The following is a 17,159-nucleotide window of genomic DNA, read 5'->3' on the forward strand; positions in this document are numbered from 1 at the left end:
CCGCGAAAATAGAAGTTCGCAAATTGCGAGCATTTTTCTCTGTCACTCTAATTACGGCTTCATTGGAGTAAAAGAGAAAGATTCCCGCAATTTGCGAATTTCGGTTTTCGCGGTAGCCCTCCTGTACCTTTTGACTACCACAATCGGGTCATTCACTTCGCTATTCATGTTTGCAAAGGGGCAGCTATTCGGTAAAGTATTATGGTAACACATACTTATATTATTTTCTTACTCTAGCAGATAGCTGCGTCCTGCTTTTACAAAACTGTAGGTCCGTAAGACTAGGTTTTAGTAATACAATAGTTATTTATTTGTTCTTATTTACAATGTTTAAATACTGACAAATTCATGTGGCGACTGTGAAATTCAAAAGGCATAATTATTGCTCTCTACAATCAAAGATTGTATAAAATGTACAAAATCTAAGGAAACTCGTGCATTCTAGTTCGGCAGCCAAAAATAGATGGCGCTGTACAGTGCCTTGTCCACTAAACCGATACCCAACTGAATAAGGTTAAAAATCCACAGATTACAAATGGTTTCAAGACTTTTAACTGTCAGGAATCTCAGAGGGCCTACCGCGGACCACGTTCGACGTGTTGGCTCCCTGTCACACTTACGTACAAATTTATAAGTGCGACAGAGAAGCAACACGTAGGGAGCGTGCATGAACTGTAGGGGGCAGCACATGAGCCGTCAGATTTTTGGCGCTAGGCGTAAATGTGAAGTTTATGCTTCCGATGTATCCCACAAGATGGCAGAACCTACTATGCACAAGAAAACGTACAAGAAGGGTAGATGGCAGCACTTGCTTTGGCGTGAAGTGTCAATATCCTCGTGCCGCCCAATGTACATTAGGATGTACAATCAGTTTCGATGGAATGTCAACCTTAATAAAAAACGAATTAGGCAGCATTTCATTTGTCTTGTAAAATTTTCGAACAAATGAAATTCAACCCAATTGAATATACAATAAGATTCTAATTTCCTTGGCAATAATTTTGTATGGTGGGCGACACGAGGTTATACACGTTTATGTTTCCAATACAGGGCACAAGATGGCAGGCTCTCCAACGCCCACGGCCCCTATAGTAGTGTGGTCAGAGACTATAGATTTTCGGGATATCTTCATTCTTAAACGTCACATTAAGACAACTAGAGTTACCACATAATGTACGAAGCCATACAGCGCCATCTACTGTTAAATTAGAAGCACGAATTTATCTTAGACTTTACACGGATACACACCACACATGGGCTGAATCAGAAATTCAGTACCGGAATCTCTATGGGAATGTAATGAATTCAGATATTTTGTCTAGGGCGCCTGTATTTAGATAAATAGCACGCAATATCTGAATTTATTCCTTGACCATAGTGCTAAGGTGGGGCCACACAGCGAGCTACCTCGAATGACGCCATCTTGCCAAGCTAATTGCTTCTGCGAGGCAAAAATTTGAAGACGCTGCCGTGCGAAGACGGACGTTTGCCTCGCGAGAAAATTTGCTCACGAGGCGGCTCGCTCTGTGTGTTGTGACTTCAGTCAACCTCATTACTTCTTGTACCGAGACTGGCTGAAATAGCAAGACACGTTCGTGCCTTTCCATGAAAATACGATGGAAAATAATTATGCACTAAAGTGTCATTCTGTGGAACTCGCTAATTATGTAAACAAACCGCCATACTAAAATCATCATTCAGTGACAGTTTCAATATGGCGGTTTGTTTACATAGTTAGCAAGATCCATAGAATGACACTTTACATCTGTACTCTGGTGGTGAATTTCGGATAGTTGCAGTGTGGTGCGCCATACAATCAATAAATCTTTGCTACCATTAATATCTTACCCTAATCATAGAGAAATATAGTAAGACAAGAGTGCTCACTCCATAGATCAGTTTTGGCACCAAAAAGACTATTATTTTCATAGTCGACATCTAGCATCGAGTAGCGGAATTATCAGTACTTTAAGTAGCAGTAGTAGTACTGTCAAGTGACAATACTACCGGAAAGTCTTATGTTGTTGAGCATTAGACTTTCCGGTCGGTGCTACATCTAGTGTCAATTGACAGTACTACTACTGCTACATAAAGAACTGATAATTCCGCTACTCCATGCTAGATGTCGACTATGAAAATACTAATCTTTTTGGTACCAAAACTGATGTATGGAGTGAGCACTTTTGTCTTACTATATTTCTCTATGGCTACAGAATTAATATTTTACCCTAATGTACTTTGGCTTTCCCGGTGACGACCTTAGCGTACTCCTCATAGAACCGCGGGAACAGCTGGATGGCGAAGTAGACGACGGTAAGGTACGCGATGATGGCCAGGGTCAGGATCAGGTCGAATACCGCTGGTTTTACACTGAAACAAACGTGACATTGTTGATTAGAGATGCAACGGATAGTTGTTTGGCCGGATACCGGATATTCGGCCTGACCATCGGCTGAATATCCGGTATCCGGACGCCAAATATTCGGCCAGCGGAACTATACCTACATTTCGGTTTTTCAGGTGCGCAGATTGGTTAGTATTCTGCAGGTTTGACCTGTTTCCTAGTAAACGTTCGCGCGGACTCATTTCTAGGTTCGAAATGAGTGCGCGTGCAAGTCAGTGGAATGATTAAATTGTTTTAAAATAATAAACAAGTACGATTACGACCGTGTCTGTTTCTTAAATCCAATTTGTTTACTCCGAAATCAAGCAATGTTACTATCCGGTATCCGGCCGGATAATAGATCACTTTCCGGTATCCGGCCGGATAGTAAAATAATCGCCGGATAGGCCGGATACCGGATAGTAACCGGATATCCGGTGCATCTCTATTGTTGATACATGACGATACAGCATGTAACTGAACGAAAAGCAATTACTCAAACCCTGTTTAGGTCATACTGAGCAACTTTTACTATGGGACCAACCCCGAAAACGCGGAAAAAGAATTGGATGTTTCATACATTTTGCTGGTCTGATGTTGAAATTTCCTATGGGAGAGTTAACTTTTTTTCGCGATTTCGGGGTTGGTCCCATAGTACTGTCTATCAAAGAGAATAGAGTGTATAGAGACGGATTGTCAAAGTAAATTATATAGCCATTGTAAATTTACTGCCATCTTTCGACAGAACATAAAACTGTGAGAACGACATTTGACTTTGATCCTTATTCTTTCACTGATATGAGTTAACTTATTAAATATTAATATTAACGCCATCTACTCGACTAAGTATAGGCCAAAGGTATGATGCAATCTTTTCGAGACTGATTGAGACTGGCGATCAAAAGTGCATGGAGATGTTTCAACCGTAATATGAAGGCATTACGGTCGACATCTATCCATGCACTTTTGAACGCCACTGTACAAGTGTACATACTGTGGCAGTCACAACTGTGTCATACCTGTACACGTAGAGCACCTTTGGAGTGCACATGCACATGAGCTTTGAAGTGGTCCCGTAACATTGCCAAAAGTAGCTATACATTTCTGGTAAATCATTTTCAATTTGGGTCAATACGATGCCTCGGTCTACGGAATTAAAGGCGTTTTTAACGTCAACTTTCACAAGAATTTCGAAATTTTGGCGGTCTAAAAAAGAGCGAGTCGCATGTACTGCCGCTTCACACCGTCCTTTAAGTCCAAAGCCCAGCTGGATAGGTTTTAATTTGCTTGTTAGACGGGAATGAAATTCACGGCAAAAAATTGGGTAATGTACGGAACCCTTGGAACGCGAGTCCGACTCGCACTTGACTGGTTTTTTATATGGAGTAGCGGTCACATGACCCTACTGTGGCAGTCACAACTGTGTCATACCTGTACACGTAGAGCACCGCTCGCGTGGGCGAGTATAGCGTGTACTCCGGCTCACGCTTGTCCACCGCGTGCACGCTCACTGTCACGTCCAAGTACCGTGATAACGCGCGCTCTAACGCGCCTGTCACACCTGTCAATATAGTATGCCAATAAATCTTCAATTTGATTTCAACCTTATCAACAACCGACAATGTTTTCTTGAACTTCCGATTTTGATTAATTAGATTCAATCTCTCTCTCTTCTTCTTCCTTACCGTATCCGGCAATGGCGACTCCATCAACAATTCTTACCCGGTTTATGAAATGCCCTTATGTGGCTCGTGTGACCGCATCTTCAAGACAAAGTTTGGTTTAGATTCAATAAGCGGGCACGAACCCTGGCTCGTACCAATGAGTTTTTCGGAACTTATGTACGAAATATCATTTTGATATTTGCCAGTCGCTTTTCGGTGAAGGAAAATATCGTGAGGAAACCGGACTAATCCCAATAAGGCCTAGTTTCTCCTCTGGGTTGGAAGGGCAGATGGTAGTCGCTTTCGTTAAAACTAGAGCTTACGTCAAATCATGGGATTAGTTGTCAAGCGGACCCCAGGCCTCCATGAGCCATGGTTAAATGCCGGGATAACCCGAGGAGGAAGAAGTCAATAAGAGGGAAGTATACTTACCCCCTTATTCATAAACGTTTACTAAAGTTGACAAACCGCTAATAATCGTTTGTCCCTTTCCGACGTATAGGTATGATGGAAAGGGACAAACGATTATTATCGGCTTGTCAACTTTAGTACGCGTTTATGAATAAGGGGTAATCCATTAATTACGTCACACGTTTAGGGGGAGGGAGGGGGTCAAGAAAATGTGACATATTGTGACATGGGGGAGGGGGGAGACACAAACTTTGTGACGTCACTTTAACTTTATCAGTAACCGAAAATTTATTTAAATTATTTAGTTCGCTGTACATTTAAATAACAAGTTTTTAAAACGAAAATAGTTTTTAATCGTTTAATTTTCTTTCCTAAGCAGTTTTGGGTTATAAAATTACTAATATTTATATCGTCAAAAATATTTTGATAAAATATTAATTATACTTAGGTACTTACTTAATTCGATTTGGCGATTTCGTAGAAAAAATGTGACGTCACACTAGGGGGGGAGGGGTTTGCCAAATGTGACCAAGTGTGACAAGGGGGGGGGGAGGGGTCAAAAAACCTAGAAATTGGTGTGACGTAATTAATGGATGTCCCCTAAGTGGGTTAGTCAATAAGAGGAAAGAACAAGTATAGTTAGTAACAGACCGGCGCTAGGAGGAGAAGTGGTGACGATCTGCGGCGCTCTCGACTGCGACGATAGATACTTGTACCAATGTCTCACCGACGCTTCGTCTACGTTCTGAAAATGAAACATACATTAATCCTCGAATTTAAATAATCGCGAGACATAATAACATTAGACTCATTTTAAGGTTTAAACTCAACTAAACCGTAATATTAGTCTAATTTTACATTAATCCTTTTCATCTTACACCGCGTTAAACAATTTTCAGCGCTTACATGAGATATCGTGACGTCATTGATGACGTCAATGGACGGCGCTCACGGTGCTCACACTCCCAGGCGTAAGCACCGTGAGCGCAAACGTCAAGGTGACGTTTGGCAATGACAGGACAGGCGCGAAAAAATTTTACTTAGCTGATTCGCACCGGCAGCCAGCACTGTAAGCGTTGTGAACATTGTGAGCGTGATTCGGAAGATAGCCATGTATGTAAAGTACTGACCAGAGCGTCGTCATACAGCGCGGCGTCCCCAGTGAGGTTGTAGACGTGCGATGCGAGTGCGCGGGCAGTCGCCGCGATGTTGGACACCAGGTTGTGTAGGGCGGGCTCCGAGGGTGTGTCCAGTACTGTGCTGCGCGCTGGCTCTTTGTGGCTCTGAGGACAAAAATTATCTGTGGTTGTGCACGCAAAGGGACGTCAAGTTGTGCCAACCCTAATAATTACTCGGAGCAATGCCGAGTCGAACGGAGCCGAAAAAGCCCGAATGCTCTAGTTTCCTCCCCCTGTTTGTGGTTAAATTACTAACATAAATTATAATCAAACAAGGAATATAGAAAGAAATATTATTGTTTGTTGTTGACCGCTTGCCGACCATTACTCAAGAAACTTTCCGAGATAGCGGTCATCGGTATCACAACCGCACACACACATCCTCAATTCATAGACATGTTAGGTAGCATTCACTCACAAAATAAAAACTTCCAAACAGTAGGAAAAAATCTCAGAAAATTTTAAATTCTTAAATTGAAACTATAGGGACAGATTACGTGGTCAGCATTCCCCGCGCTATACGGAATGCCCACCGCGCGACTTGCTCCTTAGCTAGCTCATTAAGTATTCCGGATTATCATTTATATACTCCCAGATAGTTAATTCCTATAACTGGTGACCTCTCTAATTAAGTATTCCGGATTATCATTTATATACTCCCAGATAGTTAATTCCTATAACTGGTGCCCTCTCTAATTAAGTATTCCGGATTATCATTTATATACTCCCAGATAGTTAATTCCTATAACTGGTGACCTCACTAATTAAGTATTCCGGATTATCATCTATATACTCCCAGATAGTTAATTCCTATAACTGGTGACTTCTCTAATTAAGTATTCCGGATTATCATCTATATACTCCCAGATAGTTAATTCCTATAACTGGTGACCTCTCTAATTAAGTATTCCGGATTATCATCTATATACTCCCAGATAGTTAATTCCTATAACTGGTGACTTCTCTAATGAAGTATTCCGGATTATCATTTATATACTCCCAGATAGTTTATTCCTATAGAAACTAAAAATACCTGTAAGCTACTTAGCGTGAAAGCGGTCATCCTCCTAATACTGAATCTCTCATGGGGCCAAGCCAACAGCTCATCGGCCAAGTTGATCTTCTTATGCGTGACGGGGGCCCCGAGCCTGGTCTGCAGCGCGTGCGCCGCGCCCCCGGCCCGCGGGGGCTTCGACACGTGCATCGTGAGGCCAGGGGATGACGAGATGGAGTCCAGGCACATGGCGAACGATACATCCTGGGGAAAAGGGTAATTATTGAATTACAATATATTAATAATAGTATATAATCGCTTTAAACTCTCGCGTTTTGTACACATATTTAATTACACAAACGGGTCTGCCGCGATATAATTTCATTGTCAGTCTTTCCGTGAGCACAGCTGGTGCGACCCAGCTGAAACGTCTTAATTAAAGGTAAGAACAATGAAATTATATCGCGGTAGACATGTTTGTGTAAATAAATAAGTATATAAGGGCATTTTCATTTAACTTGTACAAGTTAAGCGCGACTTAAGTCGTGTTTCAGTAACGTTTAACCGTTATATTCCTGACAAAATGTATGGGATTTGACATTGACCGTCAGTTTTGTAACAATTGCTAACCGGCCGTTAAAGGTTTTCAATTAAGTGAAAATGCCCATAATCGTGCGTCATTTGCGGCAAATAAATCAAATATATAAAAAAACGAAGGGATTCATTTTCAGAACTTTTGCGAGATTTTATTTGACAATAATATTCAAATCTAGTGTTCAAATCGTTCAAATCCCATTATAGAGAAAAACATTTTCATTCATTTTTGGCCTTTCTAGTAATATTGTGAGGATAATAAGGTTTAAATACCTGTAGCAACGAAGCGTCAGTAGAATCCAACTGTTCTTCCAACCACTTCTTAGTAGCGACATAGTTCAGAGCATGTCCGGCTGAAGACAGTACGAAGAGCAAAGATGGCGCACCGCGTACGGACGGCGACGCGTACAGTCGGGAGAATACACTTACAACACATTCTGAACCTTGTTACAAAGGTGATAAGGTTTACATACCTGTAGCAACGAAGCGTCAGTAGAATCCAACTGTTCTTCCAACCACTTCTTAGTAGCGACATAGTTTAGTGCATGTCCGGCCGAAGACAGTACGAAGAGCAAAGATGGCGCGCCGCGTACGGCGGGCGACGCGTACAGTCGTGAGAATATGCGGGCCAGTTCTAGTACCGCTACGGCACCTGAGGCGTTAGAGTCAGCCCCTACGGACAGCTCCTGGAATAGATAACTTTGTCAGGAAGATGGTAGAATATAGTCAAAGTAGAAATATTAGTAGAAATATAAATTTATTAGCTTTAATATTTACCTACATAAAAATTTCTCCATAAAATCCGTGGGACATAAGCAGTTTTTGGACACATTTCGATTTTTCTGAGAATATTAGGTCGGGTTTTGATTTGATATTGCTTTTTTTAATCACACTACTACGGAATAACCCCAAATCAATTGGATTCCTAATTCCTAGTAATTTCAAAAGCATTAAAAGTTTTGTTACACACAAATACTGGGACGGGTATTAATAATGATAAACTTTTTAAAAGTACACTGTGACAGTACAAAAAACAGAATTTATACTATAAAAAAAATCCCAAAAATCCCATGTGTTATATAAAATAAATGAGAGTATTTGTTACTTACGGGCACCAAGCCTGAGGAGTCATAGTGTGCTGAAATGATGATGGTCTGTGCGGAACCGGAGCGGCCAACCAGCTTCCCGTGAAGAGTCACCGGTTTGGAGTCAAGCTTCGCCGGCACCGGGGCTGACACCACTGGGAAAACAAACATTTTCAAAATGTTTTTATTGTTCTTAACATCTTCAATAGTTCAAGAGTGGAGGTTGTCGATTCGGTTGAATCTTAATTTTATTTAGTGATTTGTTATAGTTTTTAGTTTTCACGTAAGGGTCGTCACGAACGACCCCGACACATGCATTGGAGGTAATGCTAGGCCTGAAGCCACTCTGGATAGAGGTAGAGAAAAGAGCCACCGAACAGTGGTATAGAATGAAAGCATGCAAGGAATGGAGAGGAAGCTGTGTGGACAAGAGACACGCGCTGATACAAAAAGAGGCGCTATCAAAATTTGAGATGCTGATGGCCAATAACGACCTTATAAAAAGGCAGGAGATATTTGACAAGAAGTATAGGATACATATAGGAGAGAGAGACAACTGGAAGGTAGAAGTCAGTCACCCGACGACTATCTGTTTTACGGATGGCTCTAGAAGAAGCTCAACGAAACTAGCAGGAGCAGGCATAGTAATCCCTAAACTGGGAGAGAAGGTATCAATACCGTTGGGTAGGTATGCTAGCGTATTTCAAGCAGAGGTATGTGCAATAGCGCGCTGTGCACACATAATTAAAGAGAGTGTGCAGCAAGAAGGTGCTGTTGTAATATATACCGATAGCCAAGCAGCACTGAAGGCACTAAAGAAAATATCGGTTACCTCCTCCCTTGTGAGAGAATGTCGGGAGGAGCTCAACTCGATAGGCAAACGAAGAAGCGTCACGGTGGCATGGGTACCAGGACACCAAGGAGTGACGGGTAACGAGAAAGCGGACGAGATGGCAAGGATGGGGGCGGAAACGGAACACATTGGTCCGGAACCGGCTCTACCTATGTCAGCGGACGTCACGAAGGGAGTCATAGAGAAGGTAAAAGAGATGGAAGCACAAAGAGAATGGGAAGAAGAAACTGGATGTAGACAGTCGAAGATGATGATCAAAGGCATAGATCACAGGAGAACCAGGTATCTTCTGAAACTAGGTAAGAGCAGTCTGAGACTTCTGACAGGTATCATTACAGGTCATAACACTCTCAACAGACACCTTAAGATAATGGAGATAAGCAGAGATGCCTCCTGTCCACACTGTGGTAAGGAGGAGACTAGCTTACACCTACTAGCGGAATGTATTATGTATGCGGCACCGCGATATAATACATTCGGCAAAGACACACTAAAAGAGAACGAACTAAAGGACGTCGAACTCAAAGATGTCCTTCTGTTCTGCAGGAAAACGAGAAGACTTGAGGAGAATGGTGAGGGAATGCCGCCGGGACAGTAACCTGAAGCTCCGACTCCAGGGAATCGGGCTGAATGAACGCGACACGCGATCGACAGCCCGCCTGCTTCCGGCCAGGCGTCCCTACACTACATCTACATCTACAAGGGTCGTCACGTACGTAACGTCATGTTACATAGGAATAAATTCACACATGCTTATTGAATAATCCTTTGCTATCCTGACCTACCACCATCTTAACCCTTTTCCAGAGCTCCAGACCGCACTTATCTTATTGTTTTCGGGGGCCCTAGGGATGGGGGACATACTTCAACCCATAGGGATCTTTTGTGCAATTACCCCCTAGAAAAGAGCCGTCAATTACCCAAGAGCTTTTCCCACCATATCCATGCGTCGGTTGATGGAGCTCATGGGTAGCGTTTTAAAGTCCTTTGGTTCCAGATATCCTGCTCCAAAGTCCTTCATTCTTTGCCTGGCGAGGACGTGACATTCTTCACACATTAAGTGTTTTACTGTCTCTTCCTCTTCGCCACACATACGACAATCGGTGTTGTCAGAGTGTCCCATCTTGGCCAGAATTCCTTTGACCCGGTAATGGCCAGTAAACACCCCCGTTATAATTTTTCCAAGTATATGCACTTATGCAGTAACAAACTGTTAAGCAAATCTTACCAATCTGGTACCCGTTAGACGACACGGTATTCAGCATGGCCTCGAGCGCCGTGCCTGACTTGTCGTCGGTGATGAAGCTGTGCTGCAGGTCTCGCAGGATGTCCTCGAACGCCGGAGACCATTCAGCGAAGTAGACGGGCGCGCTGATCTCGTCCTGCACCATCGCCATTTCTAGGAGCTGGATGTGCTGATGACATGAAAAACAATATTATATTTAAAATTTCGCGTTTTGAACATATATTAACTCACATTTATAGACGGGTTTAACGCGAATTTTATTCATTTACCGACGTTTCGACACAGATTTTACTGGTCGTGGTCGCGGCTGACTGATGTCCCAGCAAAATGTCAAAACAGAGATTTGTGCATCTACCCGACGAAAAGGTAATTGAATAAAATTCGCGTTAGACCAGTCTATAAATGTGAGTTAAGAAAAACAATGTTGATGACGCGACACAAACAATTGAATAGTGTTAGTGAACTACCAATAAACAGTGAAACTTAGTGTTAGTGAACTATCAGTGATTAGTGAAACTTAGTGTTAGTGAACTACCAAAAAACAGTGAAACTTAGTGTTAGTGAACTACCAATAAACAGTTAAACTTAATGTTAGTGAACTATCAATAAACAGTGAAACATAGTGTTAGTGAACTACCAATAAACAGTGAAACTTAGTGTTAGTGAACTATCAATAAACAGTGAAACTTAGTGTTAGTGAACTACCAATAAACAGTGAAACTTAGTGTTAGTGAACTACCAATAAACAGTGAAACTTAGTGTTGGTGAACTACCAATAAACAGTGAAAATTAGTGTTAGTGAACTACCAATAAACAGTGAAACTTAGAACTAGACTAGTACCTCCTTCTCCTCCGCACTGAGCACTGTATCATTCTTTGGCAGCACCAGCAGGAGTGCACCAGCCTTGTTCCTAATCTCCAGGAACTGTTCAATGCTGACATCTTGGATGCGAGCCACCACACAGTGGCGGGATGTGCTCCATGATGTCAGCGAGCGGCCTTCTAGGTTGAAACTGGCACTGCGGCAGCCTGAACCATAACATATTATACAGTAAACTCTATGTAGCGACACTCAAGGGACTGGAGGCTTTTTGACGCTATAAAGAGTTTTTGTTATACATTATTGCTAAAAAATTACTGCATTCCCATTGTCCGGGAGGTTTTGGGATTATACTGAACAACTTTTACTATAGAACTAACCCCGAAATCAGGAAAAACTATGTACCTTCCCATAGAAAATGGCCCAGCCAAAATGCATGAAACAGCCAAATTTGTTTTTTGCGATTTCAGGGTTGGTCCCATAGTAAAAGTTACTCAGTATAATCCCAAAACCTCCTTGGCAACTGGAATGTAGTTATTTTTTAGCCACCATATATAGAGAGAAATGAATATGAAAGTAAAGCAACTATAGCAAGTATAATAAATGATTTAATTTTAATTTAATTTATTTAATTTAATTTTAATAGCCAATAATTGTCAACATTATAAGGGGTGAATTGTTATACTGAGTGACATTATATGAAGTTTACACCATAATTATGATCAATGTGATAATGTGGCAGGTTGTTCCTCATTCCAGATGACTGTTGCAGCATTGAATAGGACCAGGCTCCCCGAGGTCCTACTCAACATCAAAGGTTTGATAGGATTCCTCGAGGAGCTGGGCTGGCAGGACTAGCCCACCCCCTATCACGCAAAATAAGCGCAATAGGACCAGGCTGAATATTGTAGGGAGCTGATCGCAACATCTGGTAAAGATACTGGTGAATAATTAGCCACATAATTTTATAATATCTGAAAATGAAGGTAAGTGTCTGAGAAAAAAGTATAGCCAGTGTCTTAGTTTTAAAAAGGGCATGAGAAATTTAAAATAATAAAATTCTGTTTTTATTGTTGTATTAGAGTAAACGCTATTTGAAATTTTATCAGAATTAATGAACTGTATAATTTCTATTACTTAGGTATCACAACGTCAACGATAAAAATAAATAATAGATTTAACTAGGTCAACATAAGAGAACTCTCCTAAGTAGCTCAATAAAATCACTGTCTATGATCTTAGGCATCATCTCGCGCAATGATAAGATACCAATTATCTTAATAACTATTTGTATAAGACGAAAGTTAGCAGCCGAAATTATAACCTAAAAATGTCATCGATTTTTGTATTTATAAATTAAACATGCACTTCCATGCTGTACTTACCGTGGGGAATCGTATGCAAGTCGTATTGCTGCATCCTGTACACCGAAAATTCGTGAGAAGCAGCAACCGGGTTCACTGGAGACATGATGATAAAAATAGGGAGGGCTACAAGCAAATAGTAAGGCAAATAGCCTTTAAATATCTCCGTCAGGCCGTCAGCTTCGTCTAGCCACATTTTGGCGACTAATTTAGGTCCCTCGTAGTGATATTAACGTGAAATATTGAACAATAATTAGATACTAATCCTATTAGAAACCCTACGTGTGATAAGTCGGTCAGTGACATACATGACAGTCATGACATTGTGACGGCAGAATGTCTATGGCTGTGCGTTCCGATTTACGTAATTTTGTGTAAGCAATAAAGAGCTATACAGACCATGCAACAAATCGCATGTGACCAGACCGGACGGGATAGTCTTGTGTATCTTTCAGTAGGAGTAGCAACAAAAGCGCTATTATTGTTTGTCCTTGTCACAGTCTCACATATTTTTTGTTCCTCACCGAAAATTTATGAATTATGGTACGCTTAAAGGCCCCAGTACACAATGGGCCATCGCCGGCCAATCCAAGGGACGCGTTTATGCGTTAGAGGGAGCAAGTAATATTGCTATCTCATTCTACCGCAAGGCTGCGTCCCTTGGAGTGGCCGGCGATGGCCCATTGTGTACTGGGGCCTTATACAATGTGGAAACACCTTGCTGTGGCCACGTCGATAAAATCATATCGATAAACTATCGACATTTCCTGCAATTTTAATTTTACTTCAAAGGTTTAACGATACCTACCTAAAATGAACAAAAACGCTTTTATTCTTTATTGTAGTTATCAGATCACAATTTTATCGTCACGCCCCAGCAGGGAACCAAGAGAAAGTTCAGATATTTAATTAAAATACATAAATACCTACTAAAATATGTGTTCCGCATTAATTGAATTATTTTGTTTTATTATAAAATATATATTCATTAGCATTTCAATTATGTTTATGTTTAACGAAGATATGAAGAAGATAGAAGCTTTAATTAATCGCTATTTCGTTCCGCTGTGTAGCGTTTATCGATATATAACATGATTAAAATCGACTTTTCATAGGATCCTACCTTCTATGATAGGCTCTGTCAGTCTGATCCAAGGCCCCAACGTTGCCTGTTCACTTTGACGGCGCAGCAACTAGTTCCACTTCATTCTTCGCTCTTCGCTCTTTTAAAAATGCCATTTGTCAAAAAAGGACAACTATACTGTTGACAAGATGAACTTAAAATCAAAGTGTTGCCTTTTTTGATGCATCCAGGTTGTGTATGTGTGCGTAAAAACGTGTATGAGTGCTCTTTTAGGGATGTGAAAAGTCGATTTTAATTATGTTATACATCGATAAACGCTACACAGCGGAACAAAATAGCTATTAATTTAAGCTTCAATATCTTCGTTAAACATAAACATAATTGAAATGCTATGTATTCGTATATAATAAAATAATTCAAATATTACGGAATCTGAACTTTCCCTTCGTTCCCTGCTGGGGCGTGACTATAAAATTGTGATCTGATAACCATAATAAAGAATAAAAGCGTTTTTGTTCATTTTAGGTATCGTTAAACCTTTGAAGTAAAAAACACTCTGACTACCGAGAACCCGCCTGGTAGGCACTCGTAATGTTTGCTCAGATGCCGGACAACCCGCCCAGCGGGTTCTTTTGTACGCAGATATAGACAACCGGTTTCTGGGGTAGTGCACCGTTTTTTGCCCGGTTGCGAAAGTGTATTGCAAGAAATGTCGATAGTTTATCGATATGACTTTATCGACATGGCTACAACAAGGTGGTGTTACATTGTTAATCGTACACTAAGCATAAGCAAAAGTGGTTACAGTGACAGCTCGCTTAGACGTAATCTTTAAGTATATTATATCGGTCTGATCTGAATTCAATTTGAATTTGAACGAACGCTGCTGAGTGCTTAAATGCTTAGTAATCCAAAAAATAATAGTTTTACTTGACTGTCTTGACTTGAGTTTTACTGATCATTACTTATTAATTATTATAATAATTCATTTGATTATTCTCTTTGCTAACATCTGATATTTTGGTTTGGTTGGTCGAAATCCAGGAGCAGTGGCTTGATTATTTTGTTTATGTTTAAATTGCCGAAAGTGAAGTAGGCATAGAAGTTTTGCAAGAGTCTCGATACCCACCTACTTGTAATCAACTTTAAATCATGCCATTGGAAGTGTAAGTAACAATACAATTATTCATTAATCATAGTAAGTAAATTAGTAAACTTTATGTTAACATCAAAATAGTGTCTAACGCAGTTTTATGAGTAAACTATTCGGAACCATTTTTCTTCAGTTAACCGATATCCACTTGTTATTGTTACATACCAGTCTGTAATGACAAGGGGGACTCCCCGCCTCACGACACATGAGCCAAGCAAGGACAACTGGGAATTATTTGTATGCAGTGCCTATTCACACTTGTGCCCTTCGGAGACTACTGGGAATTCATACATATTTTTTTTTCTTTCCAGAAAAGTTGCAGAACAACAACTAGGTGACTTCTTGAAACTTAGATGCTTACTTAGTTTTTCTGGAAGCGAACCTCAGGAATTTTCCAGTAATGATTATATTGTCAATGACTTGGCTATTGTGAAATTGTATATCAAAGACTCACCTAAATCACTTTTGTGCAAAATACTTGCAAGAGCCAAATATCGCAAGGTCAAAGTTAAAGTATCTTGTCAAGATATGGATGAACCATTTTATGGTGAATGGATCTGTATTAATTCTTGGAAACAAATTGGTTGTAGGCAGAATTGTGACATATCTTTAGATAATGTGTATACATGCTTATTCAACGTTACCATTTCCGCAAGCAAGGTTGAAGAGTCCTATCACATGAAACTTTATAATGATGTTGATTTTACTGACTTCATCTTGAGTGCCGGCGATGGGAGTGTGGCAGTCCACCGGGCTCACCTGGCAGCCCACAGCGATGTGTTCCAAGCAATGCTTACCAAAGAGTGGAAGGAGACAACTGAAGGCCGCATTCAGATTGAGGGAGTCTCTCTGAAGACCCTCCAGCACTTTAAGGAGTTTATCTACCTTCACACTCTCCCGGATGGTGATGGACTTAAGTCTTTACTCTTGCTAGCATCATATTACTTAATAGACGATCTTAAGGCAGAATGCATATCTAAGCTGGCTCTAAACTGTAAATCGGAAGATTGGAAAGGCCTTCTAGAATTTGCCACCAAGAACCAAATATTTGAATTAGTAAGTGCTATGATGATAGTTAGCCCAGCAATGACCACCAAATGTGAACTAAAGGCACCAGTGAGAGAAGAAAGTGAGAATTAATACCAGTTTTCCATTGTATTCCATACCTACATTAATAGGGATGACATAAAAGATAATTAATTATATTAAAATAAGTTATTATTAATTATGTATTAAATTACTATTTGTAATATTTCTATGTAATGTAATATTTTTATATTTAATTAAGTAAAAAATGATAGACTGATGACATGCAAGTACAGTACTTGCTATTGTAATTCTATCTCTATTCTTTAAGTGGTAAAGTTGTTATCTGTATGGAATCTTTTGTCTTTTTATTTTTCACAAGTAATTAAAGATAACGATGCCATTCAACAGCAGGTAATCTCTCAAGTGGATTCGGACATTATAACCCATTATAACCGTACGACTATACTTACTGCGCATCAAAGCTTTTTTTTTCTTAAATGCTTTGCACACTAAACGCTTCTTTATATTTCTTTGTCTGTGCTACAAATCTTAATAAAAAAATATAGGTCGTTTTTTACTTTTTTTATTTATCAGTCGCTTTTCGGTGAAGGAAAACATCGTGAGGAAACCGGACTAATCCCAATAAGGCCTAGTTTACCTTCTGGGTTGGAAGGTCAGATGGCAGTCGCTTTCGTAAAAACTAGTGCCTACGTCAAATCATGGGATTAGTTGTCAAGCGGACCCCAGGCTCTCATGAGCCGTGGCTAAATGCCCGGATAACGCGAGGAAGAAGAAGATGCATTTTTATTACATGCCTGGCAGACAAGATCTTGTTCTGCAGATACAACAACATTAATATAATACAACTACTAAAGGTCTATATATTTGGGCGTTAAACATTAGAGAAGAAGCAGTGGGGACATCCGATGCTGCTTATCCTCCAGCCATAAAAATAAAAAATCCAGAATAAGCCACTGAAATTAGAACCTTTAGTGCAGGGAATAGAGTTGATTTTGGTTTTATTTAAAAATTGAATAAAACAAATCAAATGCAACTGTGTTCCAAATGAATATGATTTAAACATAGATCTGAAGTACTATAGGTAGGACCTTGGGCCTTAGGAGGTTAATAGAAGAAATTTCTTTAATTCCATTAATGTATGTATGTATAAACTGTATTGTACAAAACATAAACACAAATATGGCACACATGCCACATGCGAACATGGATAGGTACACATGCGAACTTATCCCTTTAAGGGATTTCTTCCAGTTAACCTTTTAATTCCATTAATTATTATT

The 17,159-nt window shown here is 40.2% G+C and overlaps 2 protein-coding genes and 1 long non-coding RNA gene across 3 annotated transcripts in view; 2 read left to right on the forward strand and 1 right to left on the reverse strand.

Annotated features, from left to right (window-relative positions):
• Positions 1-17,159, forward strand: part of LOC134671797 (uncharacterized) — a 498,925-nt gene that overhangs the window by 231,658 nt on the left and 250,108 nt on the right. The window contains exon 2 of the long non-coding RNA XR_010099274.1: positions 5,747-5,871. This is a non-coding gene — a long non-coding RNA (uncharacterized LOC134671797). The remainder of the gene's footprint in view (positions 1-5,746; positions 5,872-17,159) is intronic.
• LOC134671764 (BOS complex subunit ncln) lies at positions 656-12,920 on the reverse strand. The gene is made up of 10 exons (XM_063529590.1): positions 12,614-12,920; positions 11,250-11,437; positions 10,391-10,577; positions 8,334-8,464; positions 7,698-7,910; positions 6,670-6,894; positions 5,589-5,741; positions 5,110-5,203; positions 3,815-3,944; positions 656-2,370 (listed from the first exon to the last, which is right to left on the reverse strand). Exons 1-10 carry the CDS (start codon positions 12,786-12,788, stop codon positions 2,229-2,231), a joined length of 1,638 nt encoding a protein of 545 aa, XP_063385660.1. The 5' UTR covers positions 12,789-12,920; the 3' UTR covers positions 656-2,228.
• Positions 14,513-16,000, forward strand: LOC134672273 (uncharacterized). Its single transcript, XM_063530171.1, has 2 exons — positions 14,513-14,842; positions 15,141-16,000. Exons 1-2 carry the CDS (start codon positions 14,829-14,831, stop codon positions 15,967-15,969), a joined length of 843 nt encoding a protein of 280 aa, XP_063386241.1. The 5' UTR covers positions 14,513-14,828; the 3' UTR covers positions 15,970-16,000.

This window comes from Cydia fagiglandana, chromosome 16 (genome assembly GCF_963556715.1).
Source record: "Cydia fagiglandana chromosome 16, ilCydFagi1.1, whole genome shotgun sequence".
Taxonomy (NCBI): domain Eukaryota; kingdom Metazoa; phylum Arthropoda; class Insecta; order Lepidoptera; family Tortricidae; genus Cydia; species Cydia fagiglandana.

Coding starts and splice junctions, on each gene's coding strand:
- LOC134671764 (XM_063529590.1), bottom strand. CDS start 12,788: ATGTGGCTAGACGAAGCTGACGGCCTGACGGAGATATTTAAAGGCTAT. Junction 11,438..12,613: donor CTTGCATACGATTCCCCACG/GTAAGTACAGCA, acceptor GTTATGGTTCAG/GCTGCCGCAGTGCCAGTTTC. Junction 2,371..3,814: donor GCGGTGCTCTACGTGTACAG/GTATGACACAGT, acceptor CGTTTGTTTCAG/TGTAAAACCAGCGGTATTCG.